Raw genomic sequence first — 13,853 nt, 5'->3', positions numbered from 1 at the left:
CGTGTCCTTGGGGTGAAAGAAGGTCGATAGATGGTATATCACTCTGCTCCATGTAGTGTCTGTATAGTATATAAGAGGATAAAGCTATGTCAGAGTAGTTTCAATGAGGAGTGAGCAAAAGTCAAGAGCGGCTTTGACAAATGCATGACGCGGCTCGCGTACGCAAGCCCGCCCCGCCCGTGGTGGCTGTGTTAATTAAGATGTCTTAAAACGGTCACGTGGATTTCTTTCACGCGTCCCCGGTTGGATACTGAACGCGGCTGCCAGTCGAAGACCTTTGTCTCGCCCCACCGACACCTCCAGCGCCGTCCGTTTTTGTACATAAGCTTATACATAAGACCAGTTCTCCTCTTCACCTGCTTTCATATCTACATCTCACTTTCGATCGACTGATCTCTCGTCTGCCACTGCGCTGTAGCATCACCCATTCAACTTCATACAAATCACCAAGATGTCTGCTCAGGCTTCCTCGACGCCCACCGATTCCCCGAGTGGCTCGCCCATTCAGCCACTTCACAACCCATCTCAGGCGGCTCATGTATCCGTACCTCAAGCTCCTGTGGGTACTCAGCCGGCTCCGGGCGCTCCCACCCAGCAGCCCAAGCCTGGCTCAGCCGCGCAGGCGCTCCTCGCTAAGAAGATGGCCAAGACGAAGTACGTCGACTCTGATTATGTTGGCCGCGAGACCTCCTGTTCTAAGCGTGATCATTGCAGCAATCCCAAGTTTGTGTCGCCGACGGACAAAATGATGACTCCTGTAACTCAGAAACTCAACGCTGCAAAGCAGAAACGATTTGCCAAGTTCGTCCACTTCCCCATCCACTGTTATTTTCTCTGACTAACAATTACCTTAGAGGCGCGAAACCGTCTGGAGCTCTCTTCACTCAACGCGAGGGTGGCTCAGGATCATCCGACGAGGCCACTAGCGACAAAGACGCGGACAAGCCCACAAGCACAGAAGGACCCTCTGATTCAAAGATCAAACACGACGACGACAACCCGTTCTAGATCGTGTATCATGCCACGAGCCGTATTTAATGCCTAAACGGTAGTCGTTTTCTCCCTCGTTCACTTGCTTGTCCATCCGCTATCGTGATATCGCTTTCCCATTGAAGTCGTACACCTCGTAAATATTTATCGACTTGACGATCCTTCTTGTATGCTTCCTTGTCAGTCCGTATTGAACAGTCATATCGGCCCCTTTCTCCTTGTATGATCGTCATTGCGATGTCAGCACCTTGCAATTGGGTTCAGACCCTTTCTCCGATAGGTTACCACATATTGCATTACATGCGCGCATGACCATCAACCGTAAGCGAGGATACGCAGGGCGGCCATGGACTTCCCGCCCAGCCTACATTCTTCCTCCATACCTTGGCCGGGCCTTCTACACGTTTGGCACTGTGTCTGGACAAGGTACGATTAGGACGAAAAGGGATATACTGTAGGGCATACTTACAATTCAACTTTGAAGCTTTGAAGCTTTGAGGACCGAAGGCCACGTTTATCCATTTAACGCCAGGACTTCGACAGGTGGCATGGAAGTCGGGGTTATACAGAGGCCCTGGCGCCCTAGACGTCATAGAAGCCACTCCCGGTGCTCGACCTTGAAGTTTACTCGTCCGCGTGAGGAAGGTTGCTTTACAATATGTGCCTGAAGTCAGGCTATAGAAACTGTGCTTCGTGCGAGGAACCGAGCTTGCACTGGGGCGCAATTTGGATCGAGAGCAGGAGCAGCCAGTCTGAAGTAGGCAGGTAGTAACGCTTCAGCATAGTATTTTGCACTGCAGGGAGAACCTTCAAGCGAGAGGCATATCAAGCTTCAAGTCCGAGGCTCAGATAGATAAGCGTGAGTTGCTAACTTTGACCCTTAGCGCGGCAAGAATCTCGGGCACGTCTTGCAACAGGGACAGCAGGCAGAAGATCCCAACGGTGCGGTCCCGCGAATGGTATATCTTGTGCATGAAGACAATATTCAGCGTTCGAGTAAGTCATGCTAGTGTAACAAGGGCTGAGCGAGAGCAGCAAGGATACCTAGGGTGGATGCTATAACACCCTACACAAGTCCACTTGAAGTACTGACGTCCCCACGTCATGAGCATATTGATAATAGCTAAACCCCTATCCGCAGATGCGATGTGGATCATCCCTTTGCTTCAGGTCCCTCGTTGTATCCTTGGGTGTTGATTGGTTCTGCTAGGCCACCAGCTGGTGTCGTTGACCCCGATGATATTGACTTGGTGATGGTTGAAGCTACCTTCATTGCCGGAGTCTCTTGCATCAATTGCGCCATGCAAGACGCAAGTTAGATCTGGAAATATCCTGGTGGGGCCTGTGCATGTGAACACAGCTTTGCATTATCGAGAATGGAGGTACGGAGACAAGCGCTTGTGTGGTAAAAACCGGGATCGTTGAATACAATGACAGGACATGTGGGTGAGAGGAGGAGAGGTCAAAAGGTTATCAAACCTGTCGTGTGATGATGACAACAACCACGCGAGTGACGCGCTGTTCGTCCCGTACATCAAAGAAAGTACTTCCGCGCCGTTTCCGGTGTTATCAACGACCCGACCATAGAAGCTTAGAGGGCTTATCATTTGCGACTCCTATGGCGCCATCAAGCGCCGCCAACCCCACCCAAATGCCTGTATATGTCTCGCTGTACCTTCCCAACTTTCTTCTTCCCTCTTCCCACCCGCTCTCCTAATAGCATCCATGGCTTCGCTTTGGGCCCGCCTTCGGCGCCAGGAGGATAACCCGCCATCAACGACCGAGGATGACCTCGCAGTCGCGGACTCGCGCTCGTCAGATGGAGAACTGAAGAAAGGGGATCCAGCGACGGCTGATGATGCCGACTTGAATCCGGGAGAACTCACCTTTGACGAGGGTGCGTCATACAGCACATCTCACCAAGTGCATAGAGTCTTAAACGCACGCACATAGACACTGCCGGTGGCATGGGCCGTCATCTCGGCGTCACCTCCTGCACCCTCCTCATCGTCGGGCGTATCATTGGCACAGGCATCTTCTCCACCCCTTCCTCTATTCTGTCCGGGGTGGGTTCTGTCGGCGCCTCCTTGCTGCTCTGGGTGCTCGGTTTCGTCCTCTCCTTCTGCGGTCTGTTCATCTGGCTCGAGTTCGGAACGATGTTTCCCCGCAGTGGAGGCGAGAAGGTCTATCTCGAAGCGGTATACAAGCGTCCCAAGTACCTCGCTACCATCATGTTTGCGGCAAACGCTATCTTGCTGGGGTTCACAGCAAGTGGGTGTATTGTGTGTAGTGTTTTGCTCTTGAACATCACGTTGTGTGGTGCTAACAGTATATCTGCTTTCAGGTATTCGCTAGCAAGTGGGTCGATATAGATAGTTATGAGTGTAGCAAGCTTACAGTCTCCCTAAAAGCATTCTCGTGTCAGCCGGACATGAAGCAACTCGGTGGTCAGAGCGCGGTATTGCACTCGGGGGTACGTACCACACATGCACTAAATAATGACCATGCCTGACTGACTGACTCCGCACGTATGTAGTTATTGGATTTGTGACATTGGTCCATGGTCTGACGCCCCGTGCCGGCGTAGTGCTCATGAACGTGGGTGTTCTGCCAAACGCTCAAGTCTGAATGCTGACGATACGGCCGGCATGCCATAGGCTTTGAGCATTTTCAAGATTGTCATCCTTGTCTTTGTTGTCGTCACGGGATGGGTAGTCCTTGGGGGTCACACCCGCATCGCCGACCCACACGCCAACTTTCGTAACGCTTTCGCGGGTAGTTCAAACAGCAGCAACGACGTGAGCCCTACTTAGCCCTCTGTCGTGCTCATAGTGCTAAAGAACGTCTGCACAGTATGCTACTGCGATGTTCAAGGTGCTCAACGCCTATTCTGGTTGGTCAAACGTCAACTACGTCCTCAACAACGTGCGCAACCCCGTGCGCACGCTCAAGATCGCTGGTCCGCTCGGGCTTGGTATATGTGCGATACTATACTTGCTTGCAAACATCGCGTATTTCAGCGCTGCTACGAAGGTGCGCCATAAAGATTACACCAGAGGAAAAATGGGTGCTCATTGAGGTTACTAACTGGTAGGAGCAAATTGATGCGAGCGGCGTTACGGTCGCGGCGTTGTTTTTTGGCCAGGTCTTCGGATCCACGGCGGAGCGTGCGTTGTCTGTGTTTGTCGCGTTGAGTGCTCTCGGGGTAACGATATTCTCGCCCCTTATCACTGAGCGCTAACTTACCTTTTCCTCCGTTACACAGAACGTTGTCACTATTGTGAGCTAAAAATTCGTACAATGTAACAATATCGTACTTACCTCGGGTTTCTTTCAGACCTTCGCCCAGTCCCGCGTCAACCAGGAGCTCGCGAAAGAGGGCATTCCTCTCCCATTCGGCAATAAGTTTTGGGCATCCAACTGGCCGACGGGGAAGTCGCCCCTTCCGGGGTTAATCATCCATTTGATACCATCCGTACGTCTGAACTATTAATCAACGCGAGCCGGTTTACTTAGCTTTTTTTAGGTGATCGTCATCATCGCTCCCCCACCAAATGTTGCATACCCATTCATCCTTGATGTCGAAGGATACCCGGGACAAATCATCAACTTGTTCATCGTTCTCGTCTGTCCTTCCCTCCACTGGTCGATATCATTTAAATCCTTATTCATAACATTTTCAGGGGTTATTCTACCTGCGCTGGAAGAAACCGAACGCACATCGTCCGTTCAAAGGTAAACCTATATTGCTTTAGACTAGGTTCCTTTGCTGACACGCACCATCGCAGTATGGTGGCCTGTCGCAGTCTTTTTCCTCGCCGCGGCTGTTTTCCGTGAGTCTTCTTCCCCTTTGCTCCTTCACCCGACTATGGCTTACTAGACCCTTGATGTACCCCAATACCAGTTCTCATCGCGCCCTTCCTCCGTCCTCCCAACGGCGTCGGCGACACCCCTCCGCTGCCGTACTATCTTTACTGTCTGGTTGGCATTGGCGTCATGCTTGCCGGTGTGGCCTACTGGGCCGCATGGCGCATCATCCTGCCGCGCGTGTTCGGGTATGAGCTGGTTCCACGGAAGGATAAGCTTGAGGATGGCACGGTTGTTACGGTCGTAAGTTTCCGACGTTTACTTTCCTTGATGAAAATGTTTGTTAATTGTGTTGTCCCATTTTTCTAGTTCGACCGTAAAAAGGTTGAATGAAGTGCGAGTTGTGCGTGCGAGCACATACTTCGTTGGCGCTATTTGCTGTGGGATGCTATTAGTTTTTCTTGATAAATTATACCATTCGTTAGGTAGCATTGAGTTCTATACCACACCACTGAACATTCCTTCCCCTTGTCTATATGTACTCTTGTTGGCGATTAATGCATATTCGTGTAACAAGAATGGTGCAGTGGGATGTTGTTCGGACGTTATAAATAGACTTGCCTTTTCTGTCAGCGTCACTTGCTCAGCCTGTGCTTCTATAATCCTGCATTCCGGGCTATTCTCAACAAATCCTCAATGTTATAGACCACAAGCAGACAGGCAAGATACAGCCTCGTATCAGGCTAAGAACAATTTGGCATTATACTCCTGCTGTGGACATATGTATGAAACCTTCTCAGCTCAAAATTTCGAAGCGTCCGCAGCTGGGCAATGTGCATTTCAGGTGGTAATGCAATGGTAATGGTAGAGAATGCTTGGACAGCGGATAAATGCATGGACGGCGAAGCCATTCAAGCAGTTTCACATGTCGTCAGTCCCGACGATTACCTATGATAATTAAGCTTCAGAAGCATGTGCACGCCAGAAAAAACCTGTGCTAGTACCAGGATAAGCTTAACAGCCTATTTGTCCCTGGACCCTCCTGGACCCCGGTTGTACCTAGCACAGAAAGGGTGTGTCTGACGGCGCGGGGCAGAACACGCCACGAGCGCGTTTGATCCCCGGGAACGTCGTATACTGTCTTTGCGATATGTAATATACCTTAATATACCTGCTGTCGCCGGAGCATGTAGGAGACGCGCGCGTCTCGACGTTCGGTGGAAGCCGTGTCGTGAACGGCGCGCGCAACGTTGGTGAACCATGTTTAAATAGGTGGCGCGGAAAGACCAAAGATATGGCGGAAACTTTCGCCGGGATGATCCTTGGACTGAATTCGTGGGCAGGATGTTGTATGTACTTTAACCACTGTGGGCTGCTCTATGTTGGTGCTGGGCTGTGCTGGGTCTGTCGGGATTGGTGGATCGGATTCGGGCCATCTCGTGTTTGTCGCGTCGCAACGCGTTCTACCGAGCCCTCGCAGGCCCTCACCCACCGAGCTGCCCGGAGGTAACTCGGAGGGCGAATTGGGATCTCAGGGGATCCACAGCGTGCACATGCAAGTGGACTGGCTGAGGTCGCTCTTTGCTCGTTAACGGCCAGGATCGGCGCCAGATGGCTCCGGCGCATCAGAGAGGGACAGCGAACGAGATGGAAACGCAGCTCGTTTTTGAGTACATAATCCCAAAGGTGTCCCATACAGTGCTTTGTCCACAGCGCATGAGGATCTGTTGTAGAGTACGAATTTGTAGCGCGGCAAGGCGGTGTTGACATCGTGTCCGTGCCTTTTGAAAGCACCTGGCGAGCTCGATGCAGAATATATCAGAATCAAGGACCGGCCGACGCTTAAATGTATGTGATGTAGGTGCCAGGCGGTTGGACGCGGAACAGCCACGTCGCGAGTATCGCAGAGGTGGGAGGAGGGTGGTGTATTCATAGGACCTCCGCGGGGCGCTGGAAACAAGGAATTTGTCGTCGTCAAACTTTATACGAGGCCAAGTTGTAGGTGCACATATATAGGTATGTTTTCGGAGATGGGCGCGCCACGTACGCCACGTCTCGGGCTCGACTGCTGTCAGACTTGAGTTACCTGGCGATCTGGCGACGGCGTCGGCAGGATCTGGAGTCGTCGTTCCCAAGGCAGTAAGGGGGAATACGGAGACCATGTGATTGGTGTAGCTAGCAGCATGGGTGGATAATTATGAGTGCATAAGAGTTCAAGAGATCAATGAGCTAAATCACAGGCAGGGACGAGGTGGAGGGAGAGAGCAGGAAAGGACAGGAGGAGGAATATGGAAGTGGTGACGTTAGAGTGGGAGGCGGGGAGCACGCGCGGGGAAGTGGAATTTGCTCAAAATGAGAATATGGGGACGGAGGAGTGGTTCTTCGAATGGGCGTCTATCTGTGGGGGCGGGTTGGCAGAAGTCGCTGTGCCTTTCTGAACGCCGGATTCCCAGGTCGCGGGGCCATTTGCTCGGCTAGTGGGCGGTCGGAGCTGGAGACGCGTGAGCGCTGAGATCTGTTATGAAAGCGACGTCGGGCCGGGGGTGACACAGGCGTGGTGTCACTCTGTGTCACTTGACAGGAGGAAAGAATTCTCGCATCACATTTCCGTATTCCGTCTGCTCTAAGCGCCCACCATTCTAAACTCTCAGCCACCCTCGTCCCCGCCGGTCTCGGTCAAACGCCCCTTCCGTTCCTGGGTCTGATCACCACCCTTAATACTCCAGTGGAACCCCACGGACCCCGACCACACTCCCCCTCCGCCACGGACATCTCATTTTCACCTGCTCTTTTCCTTTATATCTCCCTCGTACCACTGGTCCTGTCCTCTTCTACCCTCCGTCCAGGACACTCTTTTGTACCCCCCCTGTACACCACCGTCCTACTCCGTGCTCATTTTTTCTCCCCGGACCGAAGCTCGACTCTCACCTCAGCCACCCACTTTGCCTCGGCTGCAATATCGACGAATTCCAACTAAGTAGCTCATACCTGACACTGGCCTTGTCGCGATCGCGTCTCGTTATTCTCGCCGCCCTCCCTCGTCTCTCCCCCGCTTCACGCGCTCAGTCATGCCTGCCAACTCTATGAGGAAGAGAACGATTGCCGTCCTCGGCTCCCGCTCTGTCGGTCAGTACATCTATCCGTCACGCGACATCACTCGTCCCCTCACATATCGGCATAGGCAAGTCTTCGCTCATTGTGCAGTTCATCGAGAACCACTTTGTCGAGTCCTATTACCCTACCATCGAGGCCACCTTCTCCAAAGCTGTCAAGTACAATGGTGTCGAATATGACTGTGATATCGTTGATACCGCTGGTCAGGTAATATCGTCCTCCATCTTACCCTGTTTCCTTGTTATTTACCTTCACTGCACCTTTCCTCTGTACAGGATGAGTTCTCACTATTAAACTCGAAACATGCTATCGGTATCCATGGCTATGTCCTCGTTTACTCGATAACTTCCCGCTCCTCCTTTGAAATGGTCAAGATCGTGTATGACAAGATTGCAGACTTCTGTGGCAAGAATGACATCCCATGCGTCATCGTCGGTACCAAGACCGACCTTTCCTCAAGGTCTGTTTTTTTCTTCTTACCAACCTGTGGTGAAAACAACCTCGGCTGTCGTGTAGCTGGTTTCCTAGCATTCATAATGAACTGACAATTGCCCCAGCAGACAGGTGCCCGCCGATGAAGGCGAGGAATTTGCCAAGCAATCCAAAGCTGCCTGGGTCGAGACCAGCGCAAAGAATAACGTCAATGTTGGTAAGTGGCGATTCATCTCGGACCCTTTCTCCCGACCCTTCTACATCCCCATATCCCCGCTCCTCATCTTTGACAAGGAACTTACATCATACGTAGGCAAGGTCTTCGAGCTGTGTCTTGCTGAGATTGAACGTCGTGCGCCCGGTGGTGGTCAGCCGGAGAAACAACCCAAGGAGGGTGGTTGCATTGTGATGTAGATGCACCGCTGGCTCCACCCAACATCTCCCTCAACCGACCGTTCTCGATACACGCCCACTTTTGCACTCCGCAAAGGTACACCGAAACCGAACCCAGATCATGAACACTTTTCCTTGAATACGAAGACATCGTGCGGCTAGCCCGCACGCTTTCTCTCATATGCGGTGCTTGCGCTGCACGTCATTACCCCTCGGGACCAGCATTATACGTATACGTGTAGTATTTACCTCGCGCCGCCATATCCCTGTGACTCCCTGGTTCTTCCGCTAGGAACGATCGTTCGCTCCCTGTTTTCTGCTCTCCATCTTAGAATTTTGCTTCGCGCTGTCCGTCTAATTCCCTCCATGCCCCCATGCCCTCCACCTCCGTGTCTGCTGCCGTTTCTTTTCCTCTCTCTTAATACATATCTGCATCTGTACTGTGTAAGCTCTCGCCCTCCCCCCATGCCGCGCCCATTCCTGTACAAGCGCGCATATACGTAGCCCTATTACTTAATCGATGCTTCGGTACATAGTCTCTGTCCTCCTGGTTTGATCTGTGCTCCTTAGAGTGGTTTACTGTGTCTTTGGTTCGCATATTACTTAGATGAAATGGAGCGTACAGCGCTGGACTCTTCATTTCCGGCGACCATATTATTGTTGACTGTCTCATCGCCCGAGGAACCCATATATGCGTAAAAAGATGCGCTGAGTGCATCGAACGATTCATCGCCGAGTGGTCTGCACGCAATGGTCATCGCTGACCCGCGGTATGTGATGAAGCCCCTGAGTGGCGACCGGTGATGTGAGTGATCTTGCTCTCGTGACTGGCGCGGTCTCAGATATGGACGCGCCGAAGCGCTGATCCCCCGCATGGGGCCACCGAGCTAAACATCAGGTGCGTCATCCGGGTACAAACTCAGCCATTTTCGCAGCCGTGGAGAAGAGCAGGGGACTCGGCCTCTTGCGCAGTAAACTCAACACTGCACCACAGGTCGCGAGCTTTCGTTCATCGTGCCCATTTGCAAGATCCTTCATCGGTCGCTGAAATTAAGTACACACCCGATGATACGATTTTCATTATACTTCGTATTTCACACCTTCCTCCGTGTTACATCCGTGTCCGTCTTCGCGACTTCCTTCTGGTCAGACGGACACTCACGCACTTCCATCACCCAAGAAACGCACGCTGACCTTGCGACCTGTGAGTCCTTTTGCAGTCACGATCTGCCGATCACCGGGCACGAGGTCGATGGCCTGATCCGACCACCGCACGTCCGGACCTTCGCCCTCGGCATCAAGGACAATGCCCTTGACGGGCCTGCGTGTATCGAGCGTGACGGATTCTCCATCCGCGCCGACCAGGACGGACAGCCCGAGCTGAGGCACGGGAGGGAAGTCGACGAACTTGTACGGCTCGGGCCAGTTAGCGTACCGCGCGAGCACGGTCCCATCGTCCCCGAGCAGCCGCGTCGAGACGATCACCGTGCGGGGCACATCGCTCAGCTTTGTGCGCACCTCCGTGCCCGGGACGCGCCCGCTCCAGAGCTCCGCGCTCATGTTCGGAGCGAGTGTCACCTCCTTGGTCCAGCTCTCCGTCCAGTCCGAGTGCAGGTCAAAGGCGGTCAGCTCGAGCGTCACCTTCTTCTCGGCTAGGGTGAAGTTCGAGCCCCAAACGGCAAGTGTGCTCTCGACGGTGAAGTCCGCGGCAGAGAGGTCGCTCGCGAACGTCTTGACCTCCTTGCGCGCCGCACCGACCGTGTACGGCTTCAGCTCGCGTGCGATCGCGAAGTAAGCGGGCTTGGGCCGGAGGAAGTAGTCGACGATCGCCCACGAGGTCGTTGGCCAACAGTCGTTGATCTAGATCATGCACGCGTCTGTGTTCAGAGCGCAATTCGGGGCAACGTAGATGCGAGTCCACACTTACCTGCCAGACGAGTGCCCCGGCGGTGTACTCCCGCCCGCGGCCCTTCCAGTTTCGTCGCCAGAGACGATACGCCGCGGAGAGCGTCTCTGCTTGCATTACCTGCGTGTAGTACACATAGCTGGCATGCAAGTGATCAGCGCGACGGAAGTACGCGCAAATGGAGATACCGCTACCTTTCCATGTCGAACGCATGCTTAAAGTTCTCGACGAGGTACAGCTCGAGCCGGCGTTCGAACCCGTCCGCCTTGTTGTGACTGTTGTTCGTTCTACATGATGTTGCGTGAGTCGGTTACCTACGGCGCTAACGTGAATCACGCACCTGGACTGAGGGTACCGCTCCGATTTATTGCCCGCGAGCCAGTAGTCGACAGTTCGAATGTCTGGGAAGCCTTCCCTAATCACCGACGAGATCAATGAGCATCGCCTAACAGTCGGGCAGCAAGGATTGGTGGGACGCACATCCCAAACTCGGAGACGAAGCGGCCTGCCAGAATATCCCAGTTATGCCATGGCTCCTGAGTCCCGTGCCAGACATTCCCTAGTCCGACGGACAAAAATTTAGGTGATGTGCATGACTTTTTTGATCGATGATCCTTAACCTACATTGATGCAAGTCACCCAGGGTCTTGTCTGTTGTCTTCACCCCTGGTGCACTGTACGGCGAGCTACGATGGTAGAAGACGTCGCTTAGCCGACCCACGATCTCAGGAAGTGTGCGCTCGTAAATGTGCCGCGCTGGGAACTTAGTCACCCGGAAGTCGGACGTCTCATCGGCGTAGTCGACAATGTTCAGCGACTCCGCGATCTGGTAGTCCTCGTTGTTTCCCGCTGTGAATGGGAAGACAAGCTTAGGTTCGCTGCGGGGAAGTTAATTGTGGGTATTATGCGCACCAAAAATGACGAGAGAGGGGTGATGCCTCAGACGTTTCACGTTATGCTCCGCCTCGGCCTCAACGAGCTTTAGGAAGGAGTCGTACGCGGGATACTTCGAAGGCTCGTGAGTAAAGTTAGATCGGAGGAAGAGGGTACTTACCTGGCCACAGCCGAACATGAAATCTTGCCACACGAGAACTTCAAGGCACTGATTAGCTTTTACCCTTATATAATCATGGCCTTAGAAGACATACCTCCGAGTTCTGGCAAGGCCAAACTAAGTGAACATTGCTGGACGTAATAGTAAAATGAAAGACCAACCATCACAGGCATCATAGAAGGACTGATGTTCGAAAACCCCTCCTCCCCACACACGGATCATGTTTTGGTTTCCATCCACCAATAGCTGTATCCATGCTCTGTACCGATCTGGAGTGATTCTAGATGGGAAAGGCAAGTTAAAGCAGTAGAACGTCAGGTGTCAAGCGGCGACTACACACGTCGTGAGGAACGAGTCCGCGGGTATCCAGTTGGAGCCTGCATGACTTCGTCAAATGACTGTCTAGGATGGCTTCCCGACCAGTCGCTCACCGCCGCAAAAAATTCTGATGTTGTTTACTTCGAAAAGGAAGGTTTTGCCTTCTTGGTCAGCCAGCGGCTCCTGAACGACTTGGACTCGGCGGAACGAAACCTTGTCTAGTGAGCTATCCAGAAGCTTTCCTTCCTGTACGGTACTCAGGTGTCGTGTCATGGGGCAGATAAACGCATGCGTCCACTCACGGAATTGTACACCTTCGTGTTAACGGTGTACATGGGCTGCTTGCCGTACCCGACGGGGTACCAGAGATCGATTGCCCCTGGTGCGAACTTGAACTCTCCACGGGCGCTTCCACCTGCGATTTTGACTTCGTTGGCGGCTGCCACGACTTGTCCGCTGGCATTTTTGATTTCGATGGTGGCCGTGCTCGTGATCTTCTCGGACAGCTTGATGTCCACAGTTGTGTTGACTTCTAGCGACTCGGAGACCTTGCTCCTCACGTCGAGGTCAACGATGCGGACATTATAGGCGTGAAGATGTATGGGCCGCCAGGGACCAGCGGTCATCAAGACCGGACCTACATATAATTGGTCATGAATAGTGTATCGTCAAATGACGGCCATCTCACCCCAATCCCAGCCATAGCTAATACACACGATTGAGTGAGTTAACTCAAGTTATTGTCAAATCACGTACTTGTACTGAGCCTTGCGAACGTGAAGACGGCTCGAGTCTCCATTCCACAGGTGGAGCTTGCCGTTGGCTTTCTCAAGCTCTCGTCCCTACGAATCCGTTCATCAATGCTTCGCAGTGCGTTGGAAGTCATCAATGACCGTACCTTCTTGAATGCACTCGCGAATGTGATGACCAGCTCGTTTGTTCCAGCTTTCAAGTGTTGCTTGGCCGCAGCCCTATATTCGATGAACTGGTTCTCGGTGCTGGATGCGCATGCTGAGCAACATCCAGGTGAGGGTTATGAAATCTCCTACTTTAAAATATTTTGGCCGTTCTGCGAGATCGGGTAAAATACGTGGGCATCTCAATATTTGGAATGTCGCCCGTTGTCAGACTTACAAGTTTCACGGTAGCATAGGTGTCCAAGCCCTCGAAGACGAGGTCGACGTTGCTCGCCGACAACTCTTCCTCGGTAACTTTGAACGAGTTCTTGAAGGCCCATTCGGTCTCTCCGACCCCTAAGGAGACACCGTGAGCATTCACAATCAACAAGGACTTAGGGTGCCGACCGTTCCTTCACTCACACTGAACTTCCCATTCGTTCAAGCCAAGGAACTGTGGGGTATGCACATTTCAGCATACACAATAAACCCAAGGAGAAAACTCTACTCACCGGATCGGGAATGCGTTGCACCTTCAAAAGCTCGACGTGCACCGAGGTGGGGGCGTGCGCGACCTCAAGCCACTCGCCGTCCTTTGTTCCCTTTCCGCCGCCAACCTGAGTGAAAGCCCAACCTTCGGTGAGAGTCCTCAAAGTGGCCATTATTCCGCTGGTGAAAGATTGCAATGTCGGGTATGTGCAATCGGAGGCCCTCTAGCATGTAGCCGCGGTGTGCACATATCTATAATCCCCCTCGACCCCATGACACTCATCTCGAAGTCGAAATCACGGACCGCACTTGATCATCTGGTACCGAAATTACCCCGACGTCACCCATCATGGCATCTTCCTCGTGAGTTAGGTTTCATAATACCACCGACGCGGAGCCTCGTCCACTCAGTTGCGGTAGTGGCGGCGCCACAGTTTACATCGATGAAGCCACA

The 13,853-nt window shown here is 52.8% G+C and overlaps 4 protein-coding genes across 4 annotated transcripts; 3 read left to right on the top strand and 1 right to left on the bottom strand.

Annotated features, from left to right (window-relative positions):
* The first annotated feature begins 300 nt into the window (after positions 1 to 300).
* CONPUDRAFT_102753 (uncharacterized protein) lies at positions 301 to 1,296 on the top strand. The gene is made up of 3 exons (XM_007769670.1): positions 301 to 654; positions 715 to 801; positions 855 to 1,296. The coding sequence occupies exons 1-3, from the start codon at positions 452 to 454 to the stop codon at positions 1,006 to 1,008; spliced, it is 444 nt and encodes a 147-aa protein (XP_007767860.1). The 5' UTR covers positions 301 to 451; the 3' UTR covers positions 1,009 to 1,296.
* Positions 1,297 to 2,708: 1,412 nt separating this feature from the next.
* Positions 2,709 to 5,414, top strand: CONPUDRAFT_102751 (amino acid transporter). Its single transcript, XM_007769669.1, has 15 exons — positions 2,709 to 2,887; positions 2,944 to 3,272; positions 3,335 to 3,348; positions 3,402 to 3,463; positions 3,527 to 3,588; positions 3,648 to 3,788; positions 3,844 to 4,023; positions 4,085 to 4,195; positions 4,256 to 4,270; positions 4,328 to 4,465; positions 4,517 to 4,615; positions 4,674 to 4,725; positions 4,779 to 4,823; positions 4,895 to 5,100; positions 5,167 to 5,414. The coding sequence occupies exons 1-15, from the start codon at positions 2,716 to 2,718 to the stop codon at positions 5,188 to 5,190; spliced, it is 1,650 nt and encodes a 549-aa protein (XP_007767859.1). The 5' UTR covers positions 2,709 to 2,715; the 3' UTR covers positions 5,191 to 5,414.
* A 2,227-nt stretch (positions 5,415 to 7,641) lies between these two features.
* Positions 7,642 to 9,241, top strand: CONPUDRAFT_122525 (uncharacterized protein). The gene is made up of 5 exons (XM_007769668.1): positions 7,642 to 7,923; positions 7,979 to 8,118; positions 8,187 to 8,371; positions 8,469 to 8,560; positions 8,657 to 9,241. The coding sequence occupies exons 1-5, from the start codon at positions 7,866 to 7,868 to the stop codon at positions 8,755 to 8,757; spliced, it is 576 nt and encodes a 191-aa protein (XP_007767858.1). The 5' UTR covers positions 7,642 to 7,865; the 3' UTR covers positions 8,758 to 9,241.
* Positions 9,242 to 9,798: 557 nt separating this feature from the next.
* Positions 9,799 to 13,572, bottom strand: CONPUDRAFT_136615 (glycoside hydrolase family 2 protein; the record flags this gene model as incomplete). Its single annotated transcript, XM_007769667.1, has 20 exons — positions 9,799 to 10,596; positions 10,664 to 10,781; positions 10,837 to 10,929; positions 10,983 to 11,057; positions 11,123 to 11,201; positions 11,267 to 11,491; positions 11,555 to 11,648; positions 11,697 to 11,734; positions 11,791 to 11,799; positions 11,858 to 11,976; positions 12,037 to 12,073; positions 12,128 to 12,260; positions 12,317 to 12,651; positions 12,703 to 12,719; positions 12,771 to 12,856; positions 12,913 to 13,012; positions 13,064 to 13,083; positions 13,149 to 13,267; positions 13,334 to 13,364; positions 13,423 to 13,572. 20 exons carry the CDS (start codon positions 13,570 to 13,572, stop codon positions 9,895 to 9,897), a joined length of 2,580 nt encoding a protein of 859 aa, XP_007767857.1. The 3' UTR covers positions 9,799 to 9,894.
* Positions 13,573 to 13,853: the final 281 nt, after the last annotated feature.

This window comes from Coniophora puteana (assembly GCF_000271625.1).
Source record: "Coniophora puteana RWD-64-598 SS2 unplaced genomic scaffold CONPUscaffold_5, whole genome shotgun sequence".
In the NCBI taxonomy this organism is placed as follows: domain Eukaryota; kingdom Fungi; phylum Basidiomycota; class Agaricomycetes; order Boletales; family Coniophoraceae; genus Coniophora; species Coniophora puteana.
This window is presented reverse-complemented; position numbering and strand designations above follow the sequence as displayed.